The 20,622-nt window shown below is 56.4% G+C and overlaps 1 protein-coding gene across 5 annotated transcripts; it reads right to left on the reverse strand.

Annotated features, from left to right (window-relative positions):
• Nucleotides 1-3,274: 3,274 nt before the first annotated feature.
• Nucleotides 3,275-19,811, reverse strand: ANXA6 (annexin A6). Of its 5 annotated transcripts, XM_079319580.1 has the most exons (27): nt 19,704-19,718; nt 19,203-19,257; nt 17,242-17,302; nt 14,547-14,631; nt 14,199-14,293; nt 13,927-14,040; nt 13,751-13,841; nt 13,560-13,639; nt 13,427-13,483; nt 13,183-13,276; nt 13,005-13,100; nt 12,693-12,751; nt 12,300-12,422; nt 12,054-12,112; nt 11,560-11,635; nt 10,558-10,639; nt 10,249-10,343; nt 9,707-9,820; nt 9,191-9,281; nt 8,677-8,756; nt 8,432-8,485; nt 6,361-6,378; nt 5,458-5,554; nt 5,075-5,170; nt 4,773-4,831; nt 3,916-4,038; nt 3,275-3,632 (listed from the first exon to the last, which is right to left on the reverse strand). In XM_079319580.1, the coding sequence occupies exons 3-27, from the start codon at nt 17,257-17,259 to the stop codon at nt 3,573-3,575; spliced, it is 2,016 nt and encodes a 671-aa protein (XP_079175706.1). In that variant the 5' UTR covers nt 17,260-17,302; nt 19,203-19,257; nt 19,704-19,718; the 3' UTR covers nt 3,275-3,572. The 5 variants fall into 5 exon arrangements, with proteins under 5 accessions (XP_079175706.1, XP_079175705.1, XP_079175709.1 ...); XM_079319579.1 differs by lacking the exon at nt 19,203-19,257 and having other exon boundaries at nt 19,704-19,805; XM_079319583.1 differs by lacking the exon at nt 6,361-6,378 and having other exon boundaries at nt 19,704-19,725.
• Nucleotides 19,812-20,622: the final 811 nt, after the last annotated feature.

Below are 20,622 nucleotides of genomic sequence, written 5' to 3' on the forward strand. Positions count from 1 at the left end.
TTGTGATCTGCTGCTTATGCAAATCACAAACTCAAATTAACCTGGCAGGATGGGAGGGCTCTGGGATGGAGAGCAAGGGAGAGGCAGGGGAGGGAGCCTGGGGTAGCTGGCTGCTGGGAGGGCAGGAGGGAGCATGGAAGGGATCAAGATAGGAGAGCAGGGAGGTATTGGGGAGCATACCTGCTGCACCTACCCTCTGCAGTACCCTACCTTCACAGGGGGCTGGATCACACCCTGGGTTTTCAGGGATGTTGGGCTGCACTCACTTTGCTGGGTTTACCCTCTCATTTAATGAGGGCTCCCTTCTTCCTCTGCCTCTGTGAGGCTGGACTCAGTGTCACCCATTCCACAGAGATCACCACCTCCTCTCCCTCCTCCACATCAGCAGAGGATCACTTGTGATGGGACCTGGTGCAGTCCCATAGTGGGGCCAAAAACTCTGGGAACCAGGTCTGCAATTGCTCAGAGGATTTCCTTGTATGCTTTAAGTTTTGAATCATTTGAAGTCTCAATGTACAAAACCAGCAATAGGCACAGAGGGGATTTTCCCTCTTCCTCTCTCCCCAGGCCGTGTCTCATCCAGTTGCAATGCCTGAGAACAGGGCTTAGAAGTCATCGTGTCCTGTAGAGCTGCTCCAGAGATATGGGAACAGTCCTGGAGAGCTCAGCTGTTTCCCCAGCCCCAGCTCGCCACCTCCCAAGACTGAAGGCTGAGTGTCTCCCCTCAGAGGAAGGGCAGGACAGCAGCTGGGATGGAAGTGGCTTGCTTTGTGTAAGGGATTAAGTCCAACAGCCCATCTGGCTCTGTGGCTCCTCCTCTCCAGGGGCTGGTGGCAAAGAGAATCTGCAGTGGCTGACTCAGAGCAGAGATCCGGCCCTGTCTGTGCTGCAAACTTGAGCTCGTGGGGTTTTCTGGATGTTGCAACCTGTGAAATCTGGCCTTGGCTTTGCCTGGAAGCGAGCCCTTGCCCCTGACATTGCTGGTCAATGTGTAAAGTGTAAATCCCAGACTCTTCCCTGCAGTAGCCCTGAAAGCTAACACATGGATGGCCAGCATGGACCTGCCTCCAGCCCTTATCCTGCTCACAGCCTTGCTAATTTTTCCCCCTTCCTTTTCCTAGCCTTCCTTGAAATGCTCATCTCCTTGTTGATCACAGAGGTTAGGCATGAGATTTGTCACAGACTGCTCTTGGATTGGGTGAGTTGGGGCCAGTGGAGGGAGCAGAGGTGTTCCTGGATAGTGGTGCTATGAAGTGTATTTTCTGTGAGACTGGGGTGTTACAGGGATAGGGATGAAGCTGCTTTTTGAGTGAGTCCCAGAAGCCATGCTAATGCTTCCCAAGATCCCATCATCTCCCTGGTGTTGCCTTAGGATAGGTAGCTCTGCTGGGCTCAGGCCAGTCTGTGATTCTTTGTAGGGCAGACCCAAACCCAGCATGGGGCAGGTGCTGAAATAATCTGTGCTCAAATGGAGTACTGACTGTGCTGAGTGTTTGCAGCAATTAAAATACCACCAGCTGTTTTCTGCTCCAACTGAACAGCAGCTGCTGCAGGAGATGGATTACTGTGGCACTGGGGCAAGACAGAGGCTTTTTGGCTGCAGGACTTTTACAGAAGAGGGGGTTGCTCAAGGAAGAAATTCCATCTTACTCTCCCTTCCTGTCCCCAAACATTGTGTGACTCTGCTATCTTGTCTGCATTGTACAAGCAGCCTGCAGCAGCTGCCAGGGAAATTCCTGGCCTTGGGATCAATGTGCTCTAGTCAACCAGTCCTCCTGGTGGTGGCATCACCCTAATATGGGCTGGGGACTGGCTCTGAGGGACTCACTTGGGGTCCTGTGCCACTCTAAGACTGTGAGTGGTGAAATCCCTGGCCATTGGTGTATAGCAATTGTGGTACAGCCAGAAAATTCACTGGAGTGTTTACACCTGTGCCAGGGAACACCCCTCTTGTACAAAGCCCTGGAGTATCTGTTTTGGCAACAAGAATAAAGCAAATGATGGCTCACATGTCGTGGCCCTGTGCTAATGCCGAGCAGGGTTTCCCCCTGCTCTGGAGGAACAGGGCTCTGCTGCCTCAAATCTGGCACTCCCACGGGTGATGGGCTGTCATCCAAGCCTCAGAACTTCCTTGGGCCTTCCTCACTCCTGAGCCCTGTTCCCAGCTGCAGGGAGGTGGCCAGCTCTGCTCCCTGCAGTCTCTGTGCTGCCCTGGTCTGCAGAAGGCTCTGCTGCACAGCTCAGAGCTGCAGTGCAGAACTGCAGCAGGAGACTGGCAGGTGAAGACTGGGGTTACATCCTCCCTTCAAAACAGCTTCTGCAGCTGCTCAGAGTCTTTGCAGCAGGTTCCTGGCCAAGCAGGTGACCCACAGCCTGCTGGGTGTGGGGGTATGTTGAGCCCCCCAGATGCTGTCTGGACAGGGACGCCCAATCCTCCTTACACACAGGGGCTAGACAGAGGAACCCAAATGTCTATGGGAAGTATGGGGAGGGTGAAAAAGCTTCAGCAGACTGTTTTCCCTCAAGAAGGGTTGTTTTGTTACAAGGGGATGTTTTACAGGAAGGCATCAAGGGAATTTTTAGTGGGATAATACCCAATTGAGTTGTTTCAGCTCCCCTGGTTTGTCTCTACATGTTGCTGCTTCTTGACCTCAGCTGGTTTTAAAGTGTTGTAATAATACTGCATTATTATTCCTAACACTGCTTTGATATTTTGAAGGTGAAGCTTTCCTCACCCAGCTGTTCCGAGGAAGACTAGGGTATTCACAACTTTTTGTTCTGACTTGGAAACAATTGAAAGTGCTGGAATTTCCCGCTTTTGGAAATTCCAGTTCTTTTCTCCTGAGTGTTGGGGGAAGTGCAAACAAACTGTTTGGGGGTGTAGCCTCTATGGCATGTGCCTTTTGACTGCTTCTTCAGCAGCTTGAAAGCACAGGAAACGGCGTGTGAGGACGGGTGGATGCCATCAACGCTGATTTGTATCTCTGGTTTATGAAAGCATCATCCACACAACGGCTTGAACCCTGCCGGGGATTTTCAGAGGCACAAAGCGAAGCTCTTGGTGAAGTCCCTGCACTGCTGCCAGCCCCACATGCATTTTCAGCCCCTTTCTCAGTAGAAGCGTTGCTCAGAGAGGTTTTGTGGTGTCTTCAGGGCCCTCCCTGGAGCTGGGGCTGGGCTCTTACCTGAGTTTGCTTATGGGAGCAAGGAAACACCAAGGCTTCTCAGTCCCACCCAAACCTACTGCAGTAAGTCAAGTGCTCTCGCCCCAGGGTCAGCAACTGTGAGGTTTTATTTATCAGATTTAAAATTGTCTTTTCCATCTGGGTAAATTCCTTGGTTTAGTGGCGTGTTCGGGTATGAATTATTTTGCTTCAAGACAGACAATCTCCCTACCCAGACCCCTCTGCTCCCCTCCCCGAGACTCCCCTGCTTGCAATGTGCTGCTGCTTTCAGCGCAAAGTGAGTTGTTCTCTGGAGGGGACTGAGTGTCCCCTGAAGCCCCCGAAGCTGCGGTGACATCAAGGCAGTGGCTGTGTGCTGGCTCAGACACGAAGGGCCCCAGCTGCCACCTAGTCCTCCCCACCACACAGGACCAGCAGAGCCTTGCGGTAGTCGCCGGAGGTGTCCTTCTGCAAGAGGAGGAGCCATGTCAGAGAACCAGGCCTGGGGAAGCCTGGCTCGAGGTGCTGGGCACAGGGAAGGCACAGCTCCATGTCCTGGGCACCCTGCAGGTATCCCAGATGCCAGCACATCCTCTCCACAGCCAGACCAGCCAACTCCACAGCCAGGTTCCCCCTCCCCAGGTGATGCTCAGCCCTTGTGCTGCTCGTGGCTCAGGTCCCCTCAGGGCTCAGGGCCAGGGCTCAGCCAGACAAGGTGATGAGCCAGGAAGGGCTGTCCCTGTCCTCTCACCTCAATCATGTGGTGCAGTGATTTGTCAAACAGGTCGATGAACTCGCCCCGGATGTTGAACAGGTCAATCTCGCTCCGAGAAATCATGATCCGGGTCAGGGTCCTCTCATCTGTGCCAGCACCCTGCAAGGGGGAGCTTGAATAAAAATCCCTACAGGGACTGGGGCTCACAGATGCTCCTGGCATCTCCAGCACAGTTCAAGCTGGGGATCAGGCCCACAGGAGGGCCACAAAAAATGAGGTTGGAACACCTCTCCTGTGAGGAAAGGCTGAGGAAACTGGGGCTGTTCAGCCTGAAGAAGAGAATGCTGTGGAGAGACCTTATTACAGTCTTTTAATATTTAAAGGGGGCTTTAGAAAGATGAGGACAAACTTTTTCAGCGGGGTGTGTAGTGATAGGACAAGAGGTGATGGTTTTAAGTTAAAAGAGAAGATTCAGACTAGTTATAAGGAAGATTTTTTTTACAATGAGGGTGGTGAAACTGGCACAAGTTGCCCAGAAAGGTGGTGGATCTCCCCCTCTGTGGAAACATTCACAGCCAAGTTGGATGGGGCCTTAAGCAGAATTGAACATGTCCCACTTCTTGTAAGGAATTGGATTAGATGACCTTTAAAGGCCCCTTCCAAACCTCACTGTTCTATGATCTCTCCTTGGACATATGCTGGATTTGCTGCCAGCAAGACATCAGTCTGACACATCTGATAACCCCAGGTGTTGGTTTATGATCAGCCCTCCTCAATCCCTCAGGGACAGCCAGAGGACAAACCCCATCCCTTTCAGGGGGTTAAAACACAGTCCCAAAGAATCCCAGCCCAGCCCTCTCCCACAGCCCAGCCCCAGGAGGGTCTGTCCTCACCTTCATGGACTTGTAGAGCTTGTCAGCAAAGAAAGCTGGCTTGTTCTTCACACTCCGGACTGCAACACACAGAAGGGACAGAAAGTGGGTTCATGGCACCCAGGGGACACATCACAGCAAGGAGCTGTGGCACCACTGCCTCAGCCACAAGCCCTCCTTGGCACAAGGCTGCAGGCCTGGCGCTCTCTAGGGACTCTAGGTGCCCACTGGGAGTCTCCATGGCCCAATGGCAGCAGGAATGTGCTGCCACACTGCCTGGGCAGTGACAGCTGAAGGGGCTGCCTGCCTGAGGGAGCACTGACCGATGGCCACGAAGGCGTCCCGCACGTCTCCCGACATCCGCTTCTTGATGGCGTGCTCCACGTCGTGGTTGGTCATTTTGATGAACTCCTGGAACACTGGGGATGGGGGAGAGGAAAGGATCACTGCTCAGCTGTTCCATTCCAGCCCTGGGCACCCGAGCCTCAGCTGTGGAGACTTCAGAGCCAGGTGGGACCACAGCAGGCTTGGGTGACTTCAACAAGCCCCCACAAATGCCATGCCAGCTCTTCCCACTGCCTCCTCCTCACCACAGCTGGGGAGACAGAGCTCAACCTCAGCCTGGAGAGGATCCCCATCTCCCCACCTCCCATCCAGCCCAAATCCAAGCAATTGTGTTTCAGCTGATGGAGAAATCTGATCCTACCTCTGCGGAGGTGGGGGTAGCTGCGGGTGCAGAGGATGCTGAGGAATCGGGTCTCCAGGGAGTCACTGGAGTCATTGCTGGAGACATCAGCAAGTTTCTGGGAGAGAGCAAACAGTGAAGAGGGTGCAGAAAGATGGACATAGGTATCAAACAGCTCTTCCTGGGACACCCAGTCCTGACTGGAAACCCTTTTGTAAAGAGGGTCACCTTTTATGAACAGGGAAATAGCTGAGGATTTTTTCCCCCTAAAAAAGGCATTTCCTTTGCACAGATGTGAAGCTGCACACTCACAGATTATCTCTAAGAAAATATGTTTTCAAGTTTTTATGGAAAAAGCTCTGCAGTGCTCATGGTTAAGACTTTTTTTGTTCTTTGTGGAGGATGTTTCAGGGATGACAAACATCACCTGAAGAGGAAATTTAGAGGTGCTAGACACAGAAGCTACCCTGGACCACAGCAATGCTGCCCCTGAATGAAACAGCTGCCATTCCTCAGTGGGCATCAGTGGGAGACTGTGCTCATCTCATTCATTAGGCTACTGCAGGATGAAGTCACCTCTTCCCCAATTCCCACTTTTGGGGAGCCAAAGAAGCCAGCCCTGTGTCCCATACTGCCTAGAACATAGGTCCTGCATGCAGGCTTGGTCCCCAAGGGCAGGGCAGGTGGTTTTCTCCCTCTCCTGCCCCATGCTGCAAGAATATGCTCTCATTGCAGGTCCCATCTGTCCCCTTGTCCCCTATCCTGATGCAAGGACACCAGAGTCCCAAACCAGTGAACACAGCCCATGTGGTCAGAAATGCCTGGCTTGTGGGGCTGCAATTTCCAGCCCCAGCCCTGCACCACAGGATGGCAACATCCCTTCAAACATGCAGAAGGGTGAGGAGCAAAAGGGCAGGCACTCACCAGGGTCTCAGCAACAACCTGGTGGAGAGAGAGAGACAGGAAGACAACAGGGTCAGAAGGTGCTGCTCAACCTTTATCATTCCCTGACAATGCAAGGGAAGTCTAGTAAAATCCCTTAAAACTATCAGTCCCCTGCTTCCCCTTGAACAAGACCTGTGTCCTCCTCCAGTATGGCCTCTACACCAGTACCTTGGGAGGGTGGTCTTTGGCCAAACAGAGTCTCCCCAGCTCTGGAGCTTGGGTGCCAGCCTGTTGCTCCTCTTGGAGCATCCTTGCCTGGCTCGATGGCTCCCACCAGCCTGCCCACCTCTGCCAGTGGGATGAAGGGAAGGACAGCTTTGCTGACAAAACACAGTGTGGTGCCAGGTCAGGTGCCACCTGCCTGGCTTGTCCCTGTGCATGTCATCCCTGGCTCTCTCTGTGCAGCAGGGTGAGGTCAGCAGCAGCACATGCAGCATGGGTTCAGGCAGTGAATGGGCAGTGATGCCTTGGGATTTCAGCTTTTATATTTTTAATATATTTGTAATCCTGCAATTCTTCAGTGTGTAACTCTGAACTCCATATAGACTGTTAACTTCTGTTTTCCCACTTTAGTCAGACAAAACAATTCCTCTCTAGGCCTGGGAATCAAGGACACCTGATTGTCTCAGGCCTTGAGAAATGTAAACAAAAGTGAGTTGCAGGGGGAGCAAACTTCTGGTAAATGACTTCATTAGCTGAAGCTGTAATTGAAAGATTAACTCCCAATATGCAAATGGACCAAACTTATAAAAGTATGAAAACCCATGACCCACCATCCATTTTGGAGTGTAGCCCCTGGGGGGGCTACATGTGCCCTAAATGTACCTGAAAACCCTTTAATAAATACAATGGCTTTTTATTCTCTTAATTTTGTCTAGTCTCTGTTTTTGAGCAGCCCCAAAAAGGCATTAGCAGAATTACAGGCAGAGAGTGTGGCAGGGTGCAGGCAGTGCCTGGTAGAGGTACAGGCAGAGAGTGTGGCAGGGTGCAGGCAGTGCCTGGTAGAGGTGCAGGCAGAGAGTGTGGCAGGGTGCAGGCAGTGCCTGGCAGAGGTACAGGCAGTGCCTGGCAGAGGTGCAGGCAGAGAGTGTGGCAGGGTGCAGGCAGTGCCTGGCAGAGGTACAGGCAGTGCCTGGCAGAGGTGCAGGCAGAGAGTGTGGCAGGGTGCAGGCAGTGCCTGGTAGAGGTGCAGGCAGAGAGTGTGGCAGGGTGCAGGCAGTGCCTGGCAGAGGTGCAGGCAGTGCCTGGCAGAGGTACAGGCAGTGCCTGGGCAGAGGTGCAGGCAGTGCCTGGCAGAGGTACAGGCAGACAGTGTGGCAGGGGCAGGCAATGCACAGACAGGGACACAGGCAGCACAGCATCCACTCCCTCTGCTGGCAGCAGCCCTGCTGGGAATGCTGTGGTGCTCTCCTGTGCATTGGAACATCCAGTGCTGGCACGGGACAGCCAAGCAAGAGCTCGGGTTTGACCCTGCACAGATCTTCCCAGCCCCTTCTAGAGAAGATACAGCCCTGGAGGTCAGGGAACACAGCCTGTGGATCACAGGTCTCCTGGGACCAGAAGCTGAGCCAGGGAATGAGCCCCACACCCCCTGCACTGCTTCTGGCTATTCAGCCTTCCCCCTCCAGTTGTGTCTCACCACAGCTCAGGAGAGGTTTGAAGTCCCCCAGTGTGTCAGGGCTGCCCCCTGCACAAATCATAGGGTGGCTCCTGTAGACCAGGCCAAAGCTGTGTTTGAAGATCAAGAGCCAAATTTCAGCATCAGTGTGTGCTACTGAACCCCAGAGTGGCAGCTCTGCACAAGAAAGGCTGCAGCCTGCTGGCTGGGGACTCCTGGGACTGCTCTCCCCATGCATGGAGCAGCAGAGCCAAGGGCTTCAGGAATCAGGCTTTACTTCCAAGGGTGTCATTTCACCTGGCATCTCCCCCTGCAGTTTACAGAGACCCTGGCCCAGCTGCATTTGCTTCCCTGAGAATGTCAATTCCAGACCAGGGCATGCAACATCCTCTTCTTTTTTTTAATACAAAGTCCATAATATATGGGTCTTACCTTGGCATCTTCATGTGCCTGTGTGGGGTTCTCTGGTCCTTCATCACGATTGCCCTGTGGTTGGATACAAAAATCATGGAGATGAAGAGGGACATCTGAGCCCCAAGTGAGGGGGTGGCAGACAAAGTCCAGCAGCACTGCCCGGCCAGGCAGTGATGCTCTGTCCTCTCCAGCCACTGTCCTTCCAAACCCCCAGCACTGTCTGTGGCAGGGAGAGGAAAAGGCCCAGTAAGAGCTGCCCTTACCAGAGCCAGGGAGACGAGAATCCTCTTGAAATGCCCCGAAGTGTCAGAGCTCAGGTCATCTTCCAGGCTCTTGTGGTAGGCTGTGGAGAAGGGATGGCTGAGCCCTGCAGCTCAGCTTCCCACCCACCAGTGCCTGCTGTGCCCGTGATCCCCGTGGGAAGTGTGGCTGAAGCAGATGCCTCCATCTGCTGAGCTCAAACCCAGGGAAGAGGGGATCACCCCAGCAGCACTAATGCCCTGAGCATAAGCACAGCCTCTTGCTCCAGGTACTCTGGAGAGAATAGGATCATTGTGGAAGAGCTTTCAGGGAAGGAAACACTGATGGCAGACCTGGGGCAGGGCTGGTGAGATGGAGAGAGGACCAGCGCTCTGCTGGAGAGGCTAACAGACCTTCACAACACCAAGCCATGGACCCAACCCAGAGACAAAACCTTGCCTGGGCTGTAGAAGGGCCTTGCACAGTGTTATCTGTGCCCAGAACCTGGGTGCTCCCCCTGTCCCTGCCATGCCCTACCTTCCTGGTAGGCCTCGTTGATAGCCCTGATCTCCTGGTTGTTCCGTGTGGCCATGATTTCGATGAGGACGCTCTCATCTGTGCCAGCCCCCTGGAAGAGAGGGGCATGGTGGGTGCTGCAGCTGCCAGCACCAGATGGGGACATGATTGCACTGCCCTGCAGTGCCAGGCAAGGAGGGGTCCAGGTCAACCATGTGGCAAAAGTCTACATCCAGCAAATGGCCCCAAGGGCTGGTAGGAACCAACATGAAGTGTCCAAGTACACTGCTAGTGGGGTCCTAGCTGGTGTGACTGGTGGATAGCAGTGCATGTCACTGGTTTGCCCTCACCCTGGTTCTCCTTGGCTACCAGCTGGCTGAGCATGCTGGGCTGCAAAGAGGCATGCATGTCTTGAGTGCAAACCAGGTCTTTGTCCTGGTATTTTGTGATCTTTTCTTCTCCATAGGAGATGAGACCCTGGGGCACGTGAAGCTGTGGGCATTGACAGCTCTGGGCCACCAGCAGTGTGACAATTACCTCCACGGCCTTCCTCAGCTGCTTGGCATCGTACTGGGCTGGTGTCAGCATCAGCCCAAGGATCAGCTTGGCCAAGCTGCCAGACAGCTCAGATTTCAGGTCTGCCATCAGGTCCTGCAAAAGTGTTTGAGGGTTCAGTCCCCAGCTGCTTCTGCAGGGATGGACCAGTTGGGGCAACATGAGAGAAAAAAAAAGGGTAGGAGAGCATAGGGTTTGGAGAAATCTGTGAAATCCCTTGGGGTGGTTTATGTCACATATTTGGGTGGCTCTGAGGAGATTCTGGCTCTGGAGTCCTCTGTGCAGAGCTGAGGATGGGGCAAGTGAAGGGGAAGGAACACCCTCACTTGGGCTGGTAGGGCACCCAGAGTGGGAGGCTGCTGTGACAACTCTGTTTCCCTTGGGCAAGTCATGCCAGGACAGGTGAGTGTGCCCCAGTGCCACTGCTCCCTGGGCAGGATTCCTTTCAGTGAGGGGCTGATCTCCATGTGGGAGGGGGCAGGATGTGGGCAGGAGCAAGCAGGGTGGGATGGAGGCTGCAGTACCCTGCCATAATGAGCCTTGTAAGCTTTTAGGATCTGCTGCCTCTGGGCGTTGCTCCTCTTGGTCACCACCTCTATGATGGCCCCTTCGTCCGTGCCTGCAATGACAGCAGAGCCACACTGTGTCACCGTGTCACCCCTGACCATGGGCACACTGCCACCCCCACAAACTGGGGAGGTGGGAAGGGAGAACTCCCACAGCTCCATCTTGATTCCTCCTGGGGTGTCTGTGCATCCCTGTGTGGGCCAGGCTGGATTTTCTGCCCCAGGAGCTGTTGAGGAACAGGGTCTAAACTCACAGTCCTCACTTACCCAGGCCCTTCATTGCCTTCCTCAGCACCTGTGCATCCCCATCATCGTTGAAGTCTCCTGCAGGCTGCACGGTTCCTCGCAGCTGTGGATGCAGAAAGGGGTTTGTATTCACCCTTGAGATGAGAGGGAGGAAGGGATGAAGGGATGAAGAGAGGGAGGAATGCAGAGGAGAGATGGGGAGAAGGAAAGATGGAGAGATGCAGAGGAGGGAAGGTGCCACCCAGCAAGCCGAGGCCAAAGCAGGTTCTGTGTTAGTGCAAGCACCTGGGAATCAGTGAGGATCTCCCCACCACTGTTGCCTCTTCCATTAGAGGCAAACCATAGCCAGACTAGCAAAGAGCAGGAAGAAGACAGCAACAGACAGTCCCTGGAGTCTTGGTGTCCTGCCCAGTGTTACACCTGCCTGCCCTAGCCTGGAACATCTCAGCCTGAGCTGGCCATGTCACTGAGAGACAGAAGAAGAATTGCTGAAAAGGTGATTCTCCTGCCCTACTCCTGCCCTACAGTTCTATCCTGTATCCTTACAGGTCCAAACACATCTCCATGCTCACAGTATTCATGTAGGGCTCAGGGTATATTTTCTGCACATCCCAAAGCACCCTTTTGTGGGAGCTGCAGCTGCATGCAGGTTGCTGCTCCCCATACTGCAGCCATGCCCTGGCCAGCTCTGGGCTACCCCAGGGGACAGGAGTTCTTTGGTGGGCACTGGAGCCAGGGCTGCATGTGATGCCTTGCAGAGACATGCAGGACCCACTGCCCCAAGGGAGGAAGAACTCAGAGGAAGGAAGGGGGTTAGTGGAGCCCACGGGGGGCAGCCAGCCCTGCCATGGTTACATCCTGCCAACCTTGTACCCCAAAACCACAGAATGGCATCCAGAGAAGCCGGGGAGCGAGAGTCACAGCAGAGGTGTGGGGCTGGCTGTGCCCCATGGCAGAGAGGAGCAGCCAGGGGTCCCAAGCTGGCAGGCAGCACAGAGGGGTGCAGGGGCTGGGGGTGCTGACCTCTACTTTGACCGCACTAAGCTCCCACATCCGATAGGCCACCTGCGCCGCCTCGGGGAAGAACTCACCTGCAGCACTGCAACGAGGGCAAGGACAGGGGACAGTGAGCCATGGGCCCTGCACCTGCCACAGCCCCCCCTCACCGTGCCTTGCTCCTCCACAAAGGATGTGCCACTGGGCACAAGGGCAGGAGCCAGGTGCTTGCTGTGGGGCTGGATGGGTGGGAATGGGAGGAAATGTCTGGTGAAACCCAACCTCCCCCACCAGAGCATCCTCCCTCCAGGGGTTTGGCCCTGCCCTGCAGGACTCCCATGTGCCAAGAATGGACCATGACATTGTGGCTGGCCATGTAGAGAGGCCACAGGGCCTCCTGTACCGAACCAGAGTCACTGTGGGTGCTGCTGGTCCAGGTGCTCCACCAGGCTCTGACCCAGATGTTGTACCCAGCACCAATGGGGTGAAGAGGGACAAAGGGGGGTGACAGGTGGTCTTACTCATCATCCCCTCCGCACAGCTTCAGCAGAGCTTTCTTGTACTCCCCAGATGTGTCCTCCTGGAAAGGCAGGAGACAGAGAATCATGCAGCAGGTACAGTCAAGGTAGTGCCATGGGATGGGTTCATGGAGAGGAGTCTCCCTGAACCCTGCCTCAGAGATGGACACCCAGCACAGCCTTCCCAGGTGATGAGAGAGGCAGCAGCAGCAGCTGCTTGGAGGGTCAGCAGGGACCCCCAGCCCTTACCTTTATCATGTTGTAGAGAGATTTCTCATACTTGGTCCTGAACACCTCCCGGATGTCCAGCATGTCGATCTCGCTGCGGGACACCATGATGCGGATCAGCGTGTTGTCTCTGGTGCCCAAACCCTGCAATGGAGCAGCCCCACATCAAGCCTGGGATGGCTCAGCAACTCTGCTCAGCCCATCACATGTCGGACCCTCTATCTGATTTCTACCCTGGGTCTGAAGGAGTAACTCCCTTGGAGGACAGGGAAGAGACCCCAGGTCATCTAAGTCCTGCATTCATGGACCTGTGGCCCCTTCTCTCCAGCAGCACCCTGAGGCAAGGGGACCACTCCTCTGGCCAGATCCCTGCAATGCTGAGGGGTCCCTGTAGAGAAGGGGAAATCCACTCACCTTCATGGCCTTGTAGAGCCTTTCAGCAAAATACTCTGCCTTGCTTCTGATGCATTTCACTGCAAGGAAATTAAGGTGTGGTGAGGGATTCCAGCACCCAGTTTCACCAGTGCCTCCAGTGCCCCCAACCTCTGAGCACCCACACCCCATGGGAACCACATCCAGCATCCCCACCCATCCTGAAGGAGCCTCCCTGAGCTCCCTGACACCAGGTACAGCACAGCCCTGACCCTGCTGGCCCCAGTGCTGAGCCCTCCCAGTCCAGGAAGAGCAGTGATGTTTTTGCAGGATCCCCATGTGGGGCTGGCTTACCCACAGCCAACATCAGCTTCTCAAAGTCACCAGACAGCTCTCCCCGGATGCTCCTCTCAATGGGCTTCCCAGCAATCTTCAGATATTCATCAAAGACTGTGGAATGAGAGCAAGGAGATGCCTGGAGAAGCTGCCAAGATACATTCAGGCCCACCCTGAGCTCGCAGGTGATGCTCACCCAGGCGGAGATGCTGCCTGCTCCTCCGGCCAAGGATGTAGATGAACTGGGCCTCATCTGTGCCCCATTTCAGCTCACCAGCTTCCAGCAGGTCCTTGTGGGATGGGGAAGGTGGCACAGCCTGACTCAGGGTGCTGCCCTTGGCACACACCCACCTTTTGTAGCCTAAATCCACATGTCCCAGTGCCACCAGCCCCATCCCTGCCCAGACAACCACCTACCACAGTGACCCACCAAGCCTCACCTTGGCATCCTGCTGCACCAAGTCCTCGCTCACCACATCATCCTCTTCCCTGGCACCCTGTGGGAGAGAGATAGGCTCAGCCCTGCAGGGCACAGTCACCCACCACCTACAGATGCTGGACAGATGGACACACCTGAAGCAGAACAACAAGCATCTTCTTGAAGTGGCCTGATGTGTCTCCAACGATGTCAGCTTCCAGGTCTCTCTCATAGGCTGAGAATAGGAAGGGAAGAGGTCAGGCCTGGAGAGCTGGATCCCTTCACCTCCACCCTTTTTGTGGCCCAAGGGGATAAAGGGCAGCCCCTGCCCTTTCTCAGCCCTCACCATCTTTGTAGGCAGCTACCAGGTCATGGATCTCCTGGTTGGTGCGGGAGGCGAGGATCTCGATGAGGCACTTCTCATCTGTGCCCACACCCTGCGGGCAGAGACACAGCCCCATGAGCCCTGGGGCTGGCTGGGCTGCCCTCACAGGGGCCCTGGGGGGCGTGCCCACCCCTCACCGAGATGGCATCTTTGATCTCTTTGGCATCTCCATAAGCTGGGGGGCGCATCAGGCTCACGATCAGCCGCTCAAACTTCCCTGTCAGCTCGTACTTCAGGTCTGCAATGAGGTCCTGGTGGAGGGGGAGAAAGGGGCTGGGGGATCCTCTGCTCCACAGCACCTCTGAGTGGGTCCAGGGAGCAGTGGGTCCCTGCATGGGCTGGGTGGTGGCAGCCACAGCCACTTGTGTTTGCAGTGGGGGCACGGGCCAGGGAGTGTTCCTGGCTTTACCTTCCCATAGAGGGACTTGTAGGCTTGGCAGATCTCCACCCGCTGCTTGTTGCTTCTGGATGTGATGAGGTCGAGGATGGCCTCCTTGTCACTGCCTGTGGGGAGAGCCAGGAGTCACCACAGCCACCCTGCTGTGTCCAAAGCTGCTCTGGAGCTGGGGCTGGGAGGACAAGCAGAGCCAGGCTGGCTCCAGGGAGGAAAGGAAAGCATGAGAGCTTTAGCACACTGCTAAAGCAGTCAGTCAGCTGAGAGGGGAAGTGATGCACGACACCCAGCCATGGGAGGGTCAGTCAAAGGAACAGGGAACACCAAGGGCAGCCCTGGAACAGTCTGGAGGAGCATCCATACCAAATCCTTTCATGGCATTGTACAAGGCCTCTGCATCCTGGTTGGCATCAAAGCCCGGGAAATCCTTCACTGAGCCCCTGTAGACCTATGAGAAAGGAAGGGAGAAGGTACAAGAGGAAGAAGGAGCAGCCCAAGTGGGATGAAGGAAGGAGAAGTTGAAGCTGAGCAGGACTGAGGTGAGATCAGCTGTGGCTCAGGTCGCCCAAGGCAAATCTCAGACATAAACTGCTGTTCTGCTCTGCAGTTGTTTCTTTTCCTGTTTGCTCTCCCTACAGAGGGAATTAATTTTCCTCTGCCTGTTGCAAGCAAGGAACCACTCTGGGTGCTGAGGATGCCCAGGCTCTGCATGGACTCCAAGCAAAAAGACAAATCTACAGGAACAAATGGGCTGCTAAGTGGGAAACACTGAGAAGCAACAGAGCTGCCAACAGTTTGTCCTGCTCCAGCATGCACTCCCATGGGGCCCAGGCTGAACCAAGGGGTTGGAGCAGAGACCCTGGGTATTGGGAAAGACCTTCCTGAGAGCCTGAGAAATCCTGGGGGTTGATTTGATCCACTTCCATCTGCTTTTCTGCCACTTCCAGACTGCACAACAGGGAGCCCAGGAATGACACTTCCAGAAACCTCAGGAGAAAGGAGGGATCGAAATCCTCATTCCCAGGTCAGCTTTGTCCAGGGGAATTCACCACACAGGAGCCTGGAGCCAGACTCTGAATGAGATCAGCACCACCCTGGGTGGAAGCAGATGCGAAACCGCCCTGGCCCCACATCAGGAACTGGGATACATCCCCACCAGAGACACAGAGTGGGAAAAACTGAGCAGTAGCATTTCCTTAACAGTCTTGCTGAACAACAGGTGGGCTGGGAGCTGAGCTGGGGCTGTCAGCTGTGTCAGCACCCTGGGAAAGTGAGCATCCTCCCGTGGCTCTGCTCGTACAGTGTGCCAGCTGGGTACATGCACCTCCCTGGGCTCATCTGCTCAGGATCTGCTGCACGGCTTCTTTAAGATCCTCAGGAGCTCTACAAAGGGCCTGCTGCCAGCATGGACATCTAAAGCCAGCATATCATCAGAGAAGATGGGCATCAATGTCCCTGACCCAGGAAATGCCTCCAGGAATGAGCCCAGGGAGATGGACTCAGGGCAGCTCCACATCCACCACTCTCCTGGGGCCCATCCCAATATCATGGCACAACAGCTCTGCTGCACATCCCACCCAGCACCTTCAGAAACAAACCAGCCTCTCTCCTCCTATTTTCCAGAGAGAAACTGGGCACATGCCACAGGCCCTCTTGGGAGGAGCTGCTGGCATTGGTGTCCCATGTGGCAGGGACTAAGAGGAGATGTTCCAGGGAGCCAGGAGGGCACGGGACAGATCGTATTGCAGGTGATTCATCAGGAGAGCTGGATTTAGCCCCACTTCCCGGCAGCTCCCAGACCCTCCTAGCTTGGCACAAGCTGCTCCCACACACATGCCTTGCAGAGATGGAAATAAATTGCAAGGCAAAGGAGATGCCTGGAGGCAGCAGGAGTGAACAAGGGTAGCTGGAGGGTATTGGGAAGTCAAGATGTTGGCTGTGGTTAAATGAAGAGGAAGAGCAGGGCTGTGCTCCTGCCAGCTGAGCCATCAAAGCATGAGCTTCCTGCCTTGCTGGGGCAAAAAAACAAAACTGAGGCACAAGCTCAGTGCTCTGCATCACCCCACACTCCCTGCATTCTCTGTGGGAATGAGCCCCAGGGAAGTGCAGGAACATTAGTAAGGATGGAAACAGCATCCTGCCCACTGCATACTCTTCATACCCCCATCCCACTTTCCATCCTGTTTCAGCTGCCAGGGGCCTCCTGCCTCCCCTCCTCCAGCCTCTGAGTCATCCTGGCCTGTCCGGGACCTCCCAGCTAAAAATAAGCCACACTGGGGACAGGAGGGTGGAAGCAAAATTCCCAGCATGGCTTTGCTCTCTTCCACCCCATGGCTGCTTGGGGTCCTGGCCTACTGCAGGAAAATGCTCACCTGCACTGTGCCTCAGTTTCCCCTCCGAGAGCAACTTCCTTAGCTTGGCAGGAAGCCTTGGCTAGTAAGGCTGGAGAAAATAATTGCTTGATTTCTCCAGGGATTGGAAAGCAGAGCCTGGCCCCAGCAGTGGAGAAGGGAGGCTCTGGGCTGGGACTCCTCCCCTGCCAGCAGGCAGGCTGCACTGAGCCAGCCACAGCTGCCCACTGAGACAGGCTTTTCCACCCACATTGAGATGTTTTCCTGGCTGCAGGGGAGCACCTGCTCACCCAGCTGTCACACTGCACCAGCCCCACTCTGGAGTGGGAAATTATCCAGGCTGGGGAGAGGGGAAAGGCCCAAAGAGAGCTGCATGCCTTGTAGCACACTCAGGCAGGAGTTTCCTCCACTAAATCCCCAAATCTCCAGTGCAACATCTCATTCCCTTCCCACGGCCCTGCTTCTCTTCCCCATCCCACTGTGGTCCCAAAAGGATTTTTGCTCCTTTCTGTCCCTGCTCCCCAGCCCAGCACTTCCCCCATCTGCATCACATCCAGACAGCACTGGCTGGAGAGGCAGGAATGTAAACAGGCTCTGGGCAGCATGGTGTCCATGCACGTCACCACCTCCCTGCTGCTGCTGGAGATAGTGCCCCAGCTCTGGGGTCTGCCCAGGACCTGTCCCTGGCGTGTGGAGCTCACCCTTACCTTTCCTTGGGGTGCCATGGCTTCCCAAGCTGGAAATCACTGGAGCGAGGGTAAGGAGGAGCTGTGCAAGGGAACAGAAAGGTCAGTGTGAGCCAAGGCCCCTCTCTGCAGGCTGTGTTAGCTGAGGGAGGGTTTGCTCCCCCCTGGGTGTGGTGCCCATGGGAGAGCAATGCCAGGTGCTGTAGGATGGATCAGGGAGAGGGGCTCTGCTGGCCACCCCTTGGCTACTGAGCCTGGCACTGGGGACCCCTCAGGCCAGGGGCAGCGCAGAGCCTGCACAGCTTCCTGCCAGTACCAAGAAAAACCAGAGAGAAAAATGTGCTGAATATGTGAAAACAGGCTGGGCACCCTCAGCAGGGCTGTGCCTTCTCACTGCACCCCATAATGTCCCTTCTGCTCCCTTGCAGCCCCAGGCCCTGGGGCCATCCCAGCTTTAGCAGCTGCTGGGGACATTTCCTTGTCCCACGGTGCTGGGCAGCCCCCACAATATCCCCCCACAGCTGTTATCTGAGTTTCTGTGCAGCATCAAGGCCACCATCAGTCCCACACATCCTTGGAGACCAGGAAACACAGCTGGGTTTCCAGGGTAACTTGCAGGTTGTTTTCTAACACCAGCACCACTTATAACTGCAACCCAGTGCGGTGTGGGCTCTCCCCACCCTCCTGGAGAAAGTCCCCAGCAGCGCCATTTGCTCCGAGGGAGCTGGTAGAGGGAGAAAAACAGCTGGAAAATGGAGCCCAGCCATGAATGAAGTGCTGAGCGTCAGCTGAGGCCAGCCATGAGGCACAGCCCCGCCTGGCTCCTTCACCCTCCCTCTGAGACACGTTGCAGAAAAAATTCAAAGCAGAGCAGGGCCACACTGGGGGATTTCTGACCCCAGAGGAGTTCGGTTTCATGCCGTGGAGCGAGAAATCACATGAACCTCCCTGGCTTGGCTGCACATCCCTGCAGGAACACCCATGCAAGGGGAGAGCCAGCCCTGCACCCTCTGTGCAGCCCCTGCTTGGGTACAGGAAGCTTTTAGCACCCACAAACACCCTGGTTGAGTGGAGAAAGTTTTGCAGAAAGCCAGAGCTGCTTTCACCTCCTTTTCCCTCTCCAGCTAGGCAGGCTATGAGCCTCACTCCCTTCAGGTGGCTCCTGGCTGCGGACAGGGGACAGGGGACAGCCCGCACATGTCCCACACGCAGTGGGGCCGCACTGCGGCCGAGGCTGGATGGGTGCCAAGGGATCCCACCCCCCCCGCAGGCAGCCTCTTAATGCCACTTTGGAGCTGTACACGAAGCTGTGTCCCCTCCCCGGGAGTGGGGAAATCCGAGCATGGCACAGCTCTTCTCCCTCACTCCATGCGTGTGGCAGCGGGGCTGAGACCACCCAACTCATCTCGGCAATGGTGGAGAATCGCCGACCACACCCAGTCCCCGACCTGTCCTCGCAGTGCCCTGTCCCTGTCCCCACTGCTGCTGACACCTCCGCAGAGGCCGGGAGAGCAGCCCCGGGAAAACCCCCGGACAAACACACCCCATCCATCAATCCATCCATCGGGCAGCAGCGGCCCAGCATGGGGGTACACCTGCCCCCCACCCAACAACGGAGAAATGTGGCTATGGGGATCCCGTGAGAAATCCTAAATGATGCTCACAGCCTTTGTGGGAGCCTCTGTTTTGCCAGCAATGCAGCCCTCCAGCCTGTCCAGAGCCCCCCCAAGGTCTGAGCTCAGGGGTGCTCCCCAGGACCCCCACTGCCTTGGGGGCTCCCCCAGCACAGAGGCCGCAGCGCCCAGTGCTCCGCCACCCGCTGTCCGAAGCAAAGGGAGTTTCCCCGGGTTAAAAAACCACCGCCATCCATCCTCCTGGTGGGGCTAGGGACGTCCCCAAAATGCCCTGCCCCACCCTGCTGCCAAAAAGCTCCCGGGCCTTCAGGAGCTCCGAGCCTCTGGGCTGCTGCGGGGTGCGTTTACCTGTGCAAAACTTGGTGGGTACCAAACCAGGGGGGATGCTCAGCTTGGATCCCAGCTGGAGGGAAGGATGGGTTTTTTCCGCAGCCCCCGCAGCCCCAAAGCACGGACTAAGGCGCATCCCGCCGGGACACACCCAGCGGGGCCCGCATCCGGCGCCCACCTCAACAAACACCCACCGGCAGCGCAGCCCCTCGGGGGCTTGTCAAAAAGGGAAGATATTCCATAAAAATAAAAAAACCCCGCAGGGATTCCCCCTGCAGCCACCCCTTGGAGGGAGCCTCCGCTTGCAGCGCTCACCGCCCAACCCAGCCAGGGCTTTCCACGACTTTCCTCCCCCCCGGCCATTACGGACAGAAGTGCCCGGCCCCGTCCGTCCCCCGGCCCGCAGCCCCGTCCGTCCCCCGGCCCGCAGCCCCGTCCGTCCCCCGGCCCGCAGCCCCGGCCGCTCCCCGCGGTGCCCCGGCCGCTCCCCGCGGTGCCCCGGCCGCAGCGGGCACTGACCGGCAGCGCGGAGCTCCCGGGTGCTCACAGCCGCCCGCGCTGTTCCCGTGGCCGAGCGCTCGTCCTTGGCGAGCAGCTGTTTCTGCACGGCGAGCCGTCCCCGCCCCCGAGTCCCCGCCTGCCATGGCCAGGGCCACATCCCACCCCCTGTGCCACGCCAGACCTCCGCCGGGTGCCCGCGGTGCGGCGGCACCAATGTCACCCGCGAAATCACCCGCGAAATCACCCGCAAAATCACCCTACCCTGCCTGGCTGAAACAGGCGCCCCCGAAGAACAAGAGCCGCACTGGTGTGTGCAGGGGCACTGTGCCAGCAGCGGTGACATGCACGCTGCCAGGCAATACCGGTGATTGCATTTCAGCTACGGAAATGTCACCCCTCTGTCCCTCCAGTGGTTTCCTGGGAACGCCCGACGCAGGGCATCCCACCGCCTCCCACCGCTGCCAGCCACCTCCTCCTGCACCAAATCACCCCTTCCCTGCTCATGGCTGGGAAATGTCCATCGCTGGCTCGGTGAGAACCTGAGGAGGGAAGAATGGCCGGGCCTTGGTCCTCCAGGACCTGCTTTAAAGAGGGAGCTGCTGGCCAAGGCTCTGCAGTGAGCACCCGTGGGGCAGGACCTGAGCTGGCACGATGACATGGATTTCCCCTCAGTCTTCTCTTCCCATGCTGCAGACATGGATGAGATGCAGGCTGTCCCTCCAGGATGCTCCTATCAGGCTGTACCGTTGCCTGCAGTGCCCCGAGGCCGTTTCCTTCCCTGCCTCACCCACGTTTAACCCAGCTCCTTCTTTGCCACCACCCTTTGCCCAGCCAGCACAGAGGCCACAGCAGAGCTGGAGGAGCTGGAGGAGCTTCCCAGCAGCCAAGAATGGTGGTGTCTGACACCAGCCAGAGCAGAAAAACCCACGAATCCCTG

This window comes from Erithacus rubecula, assembly GCF_903797595.1.
Source record: "Erithacus rubecula genome assembly, chromosome: 16".
Lineage (NCBI taxonomy): Eukaryota > Metazoa > Chordata > Aves > Passeriformes > Muscicapidae > Erithacus > Erithacus rubecula.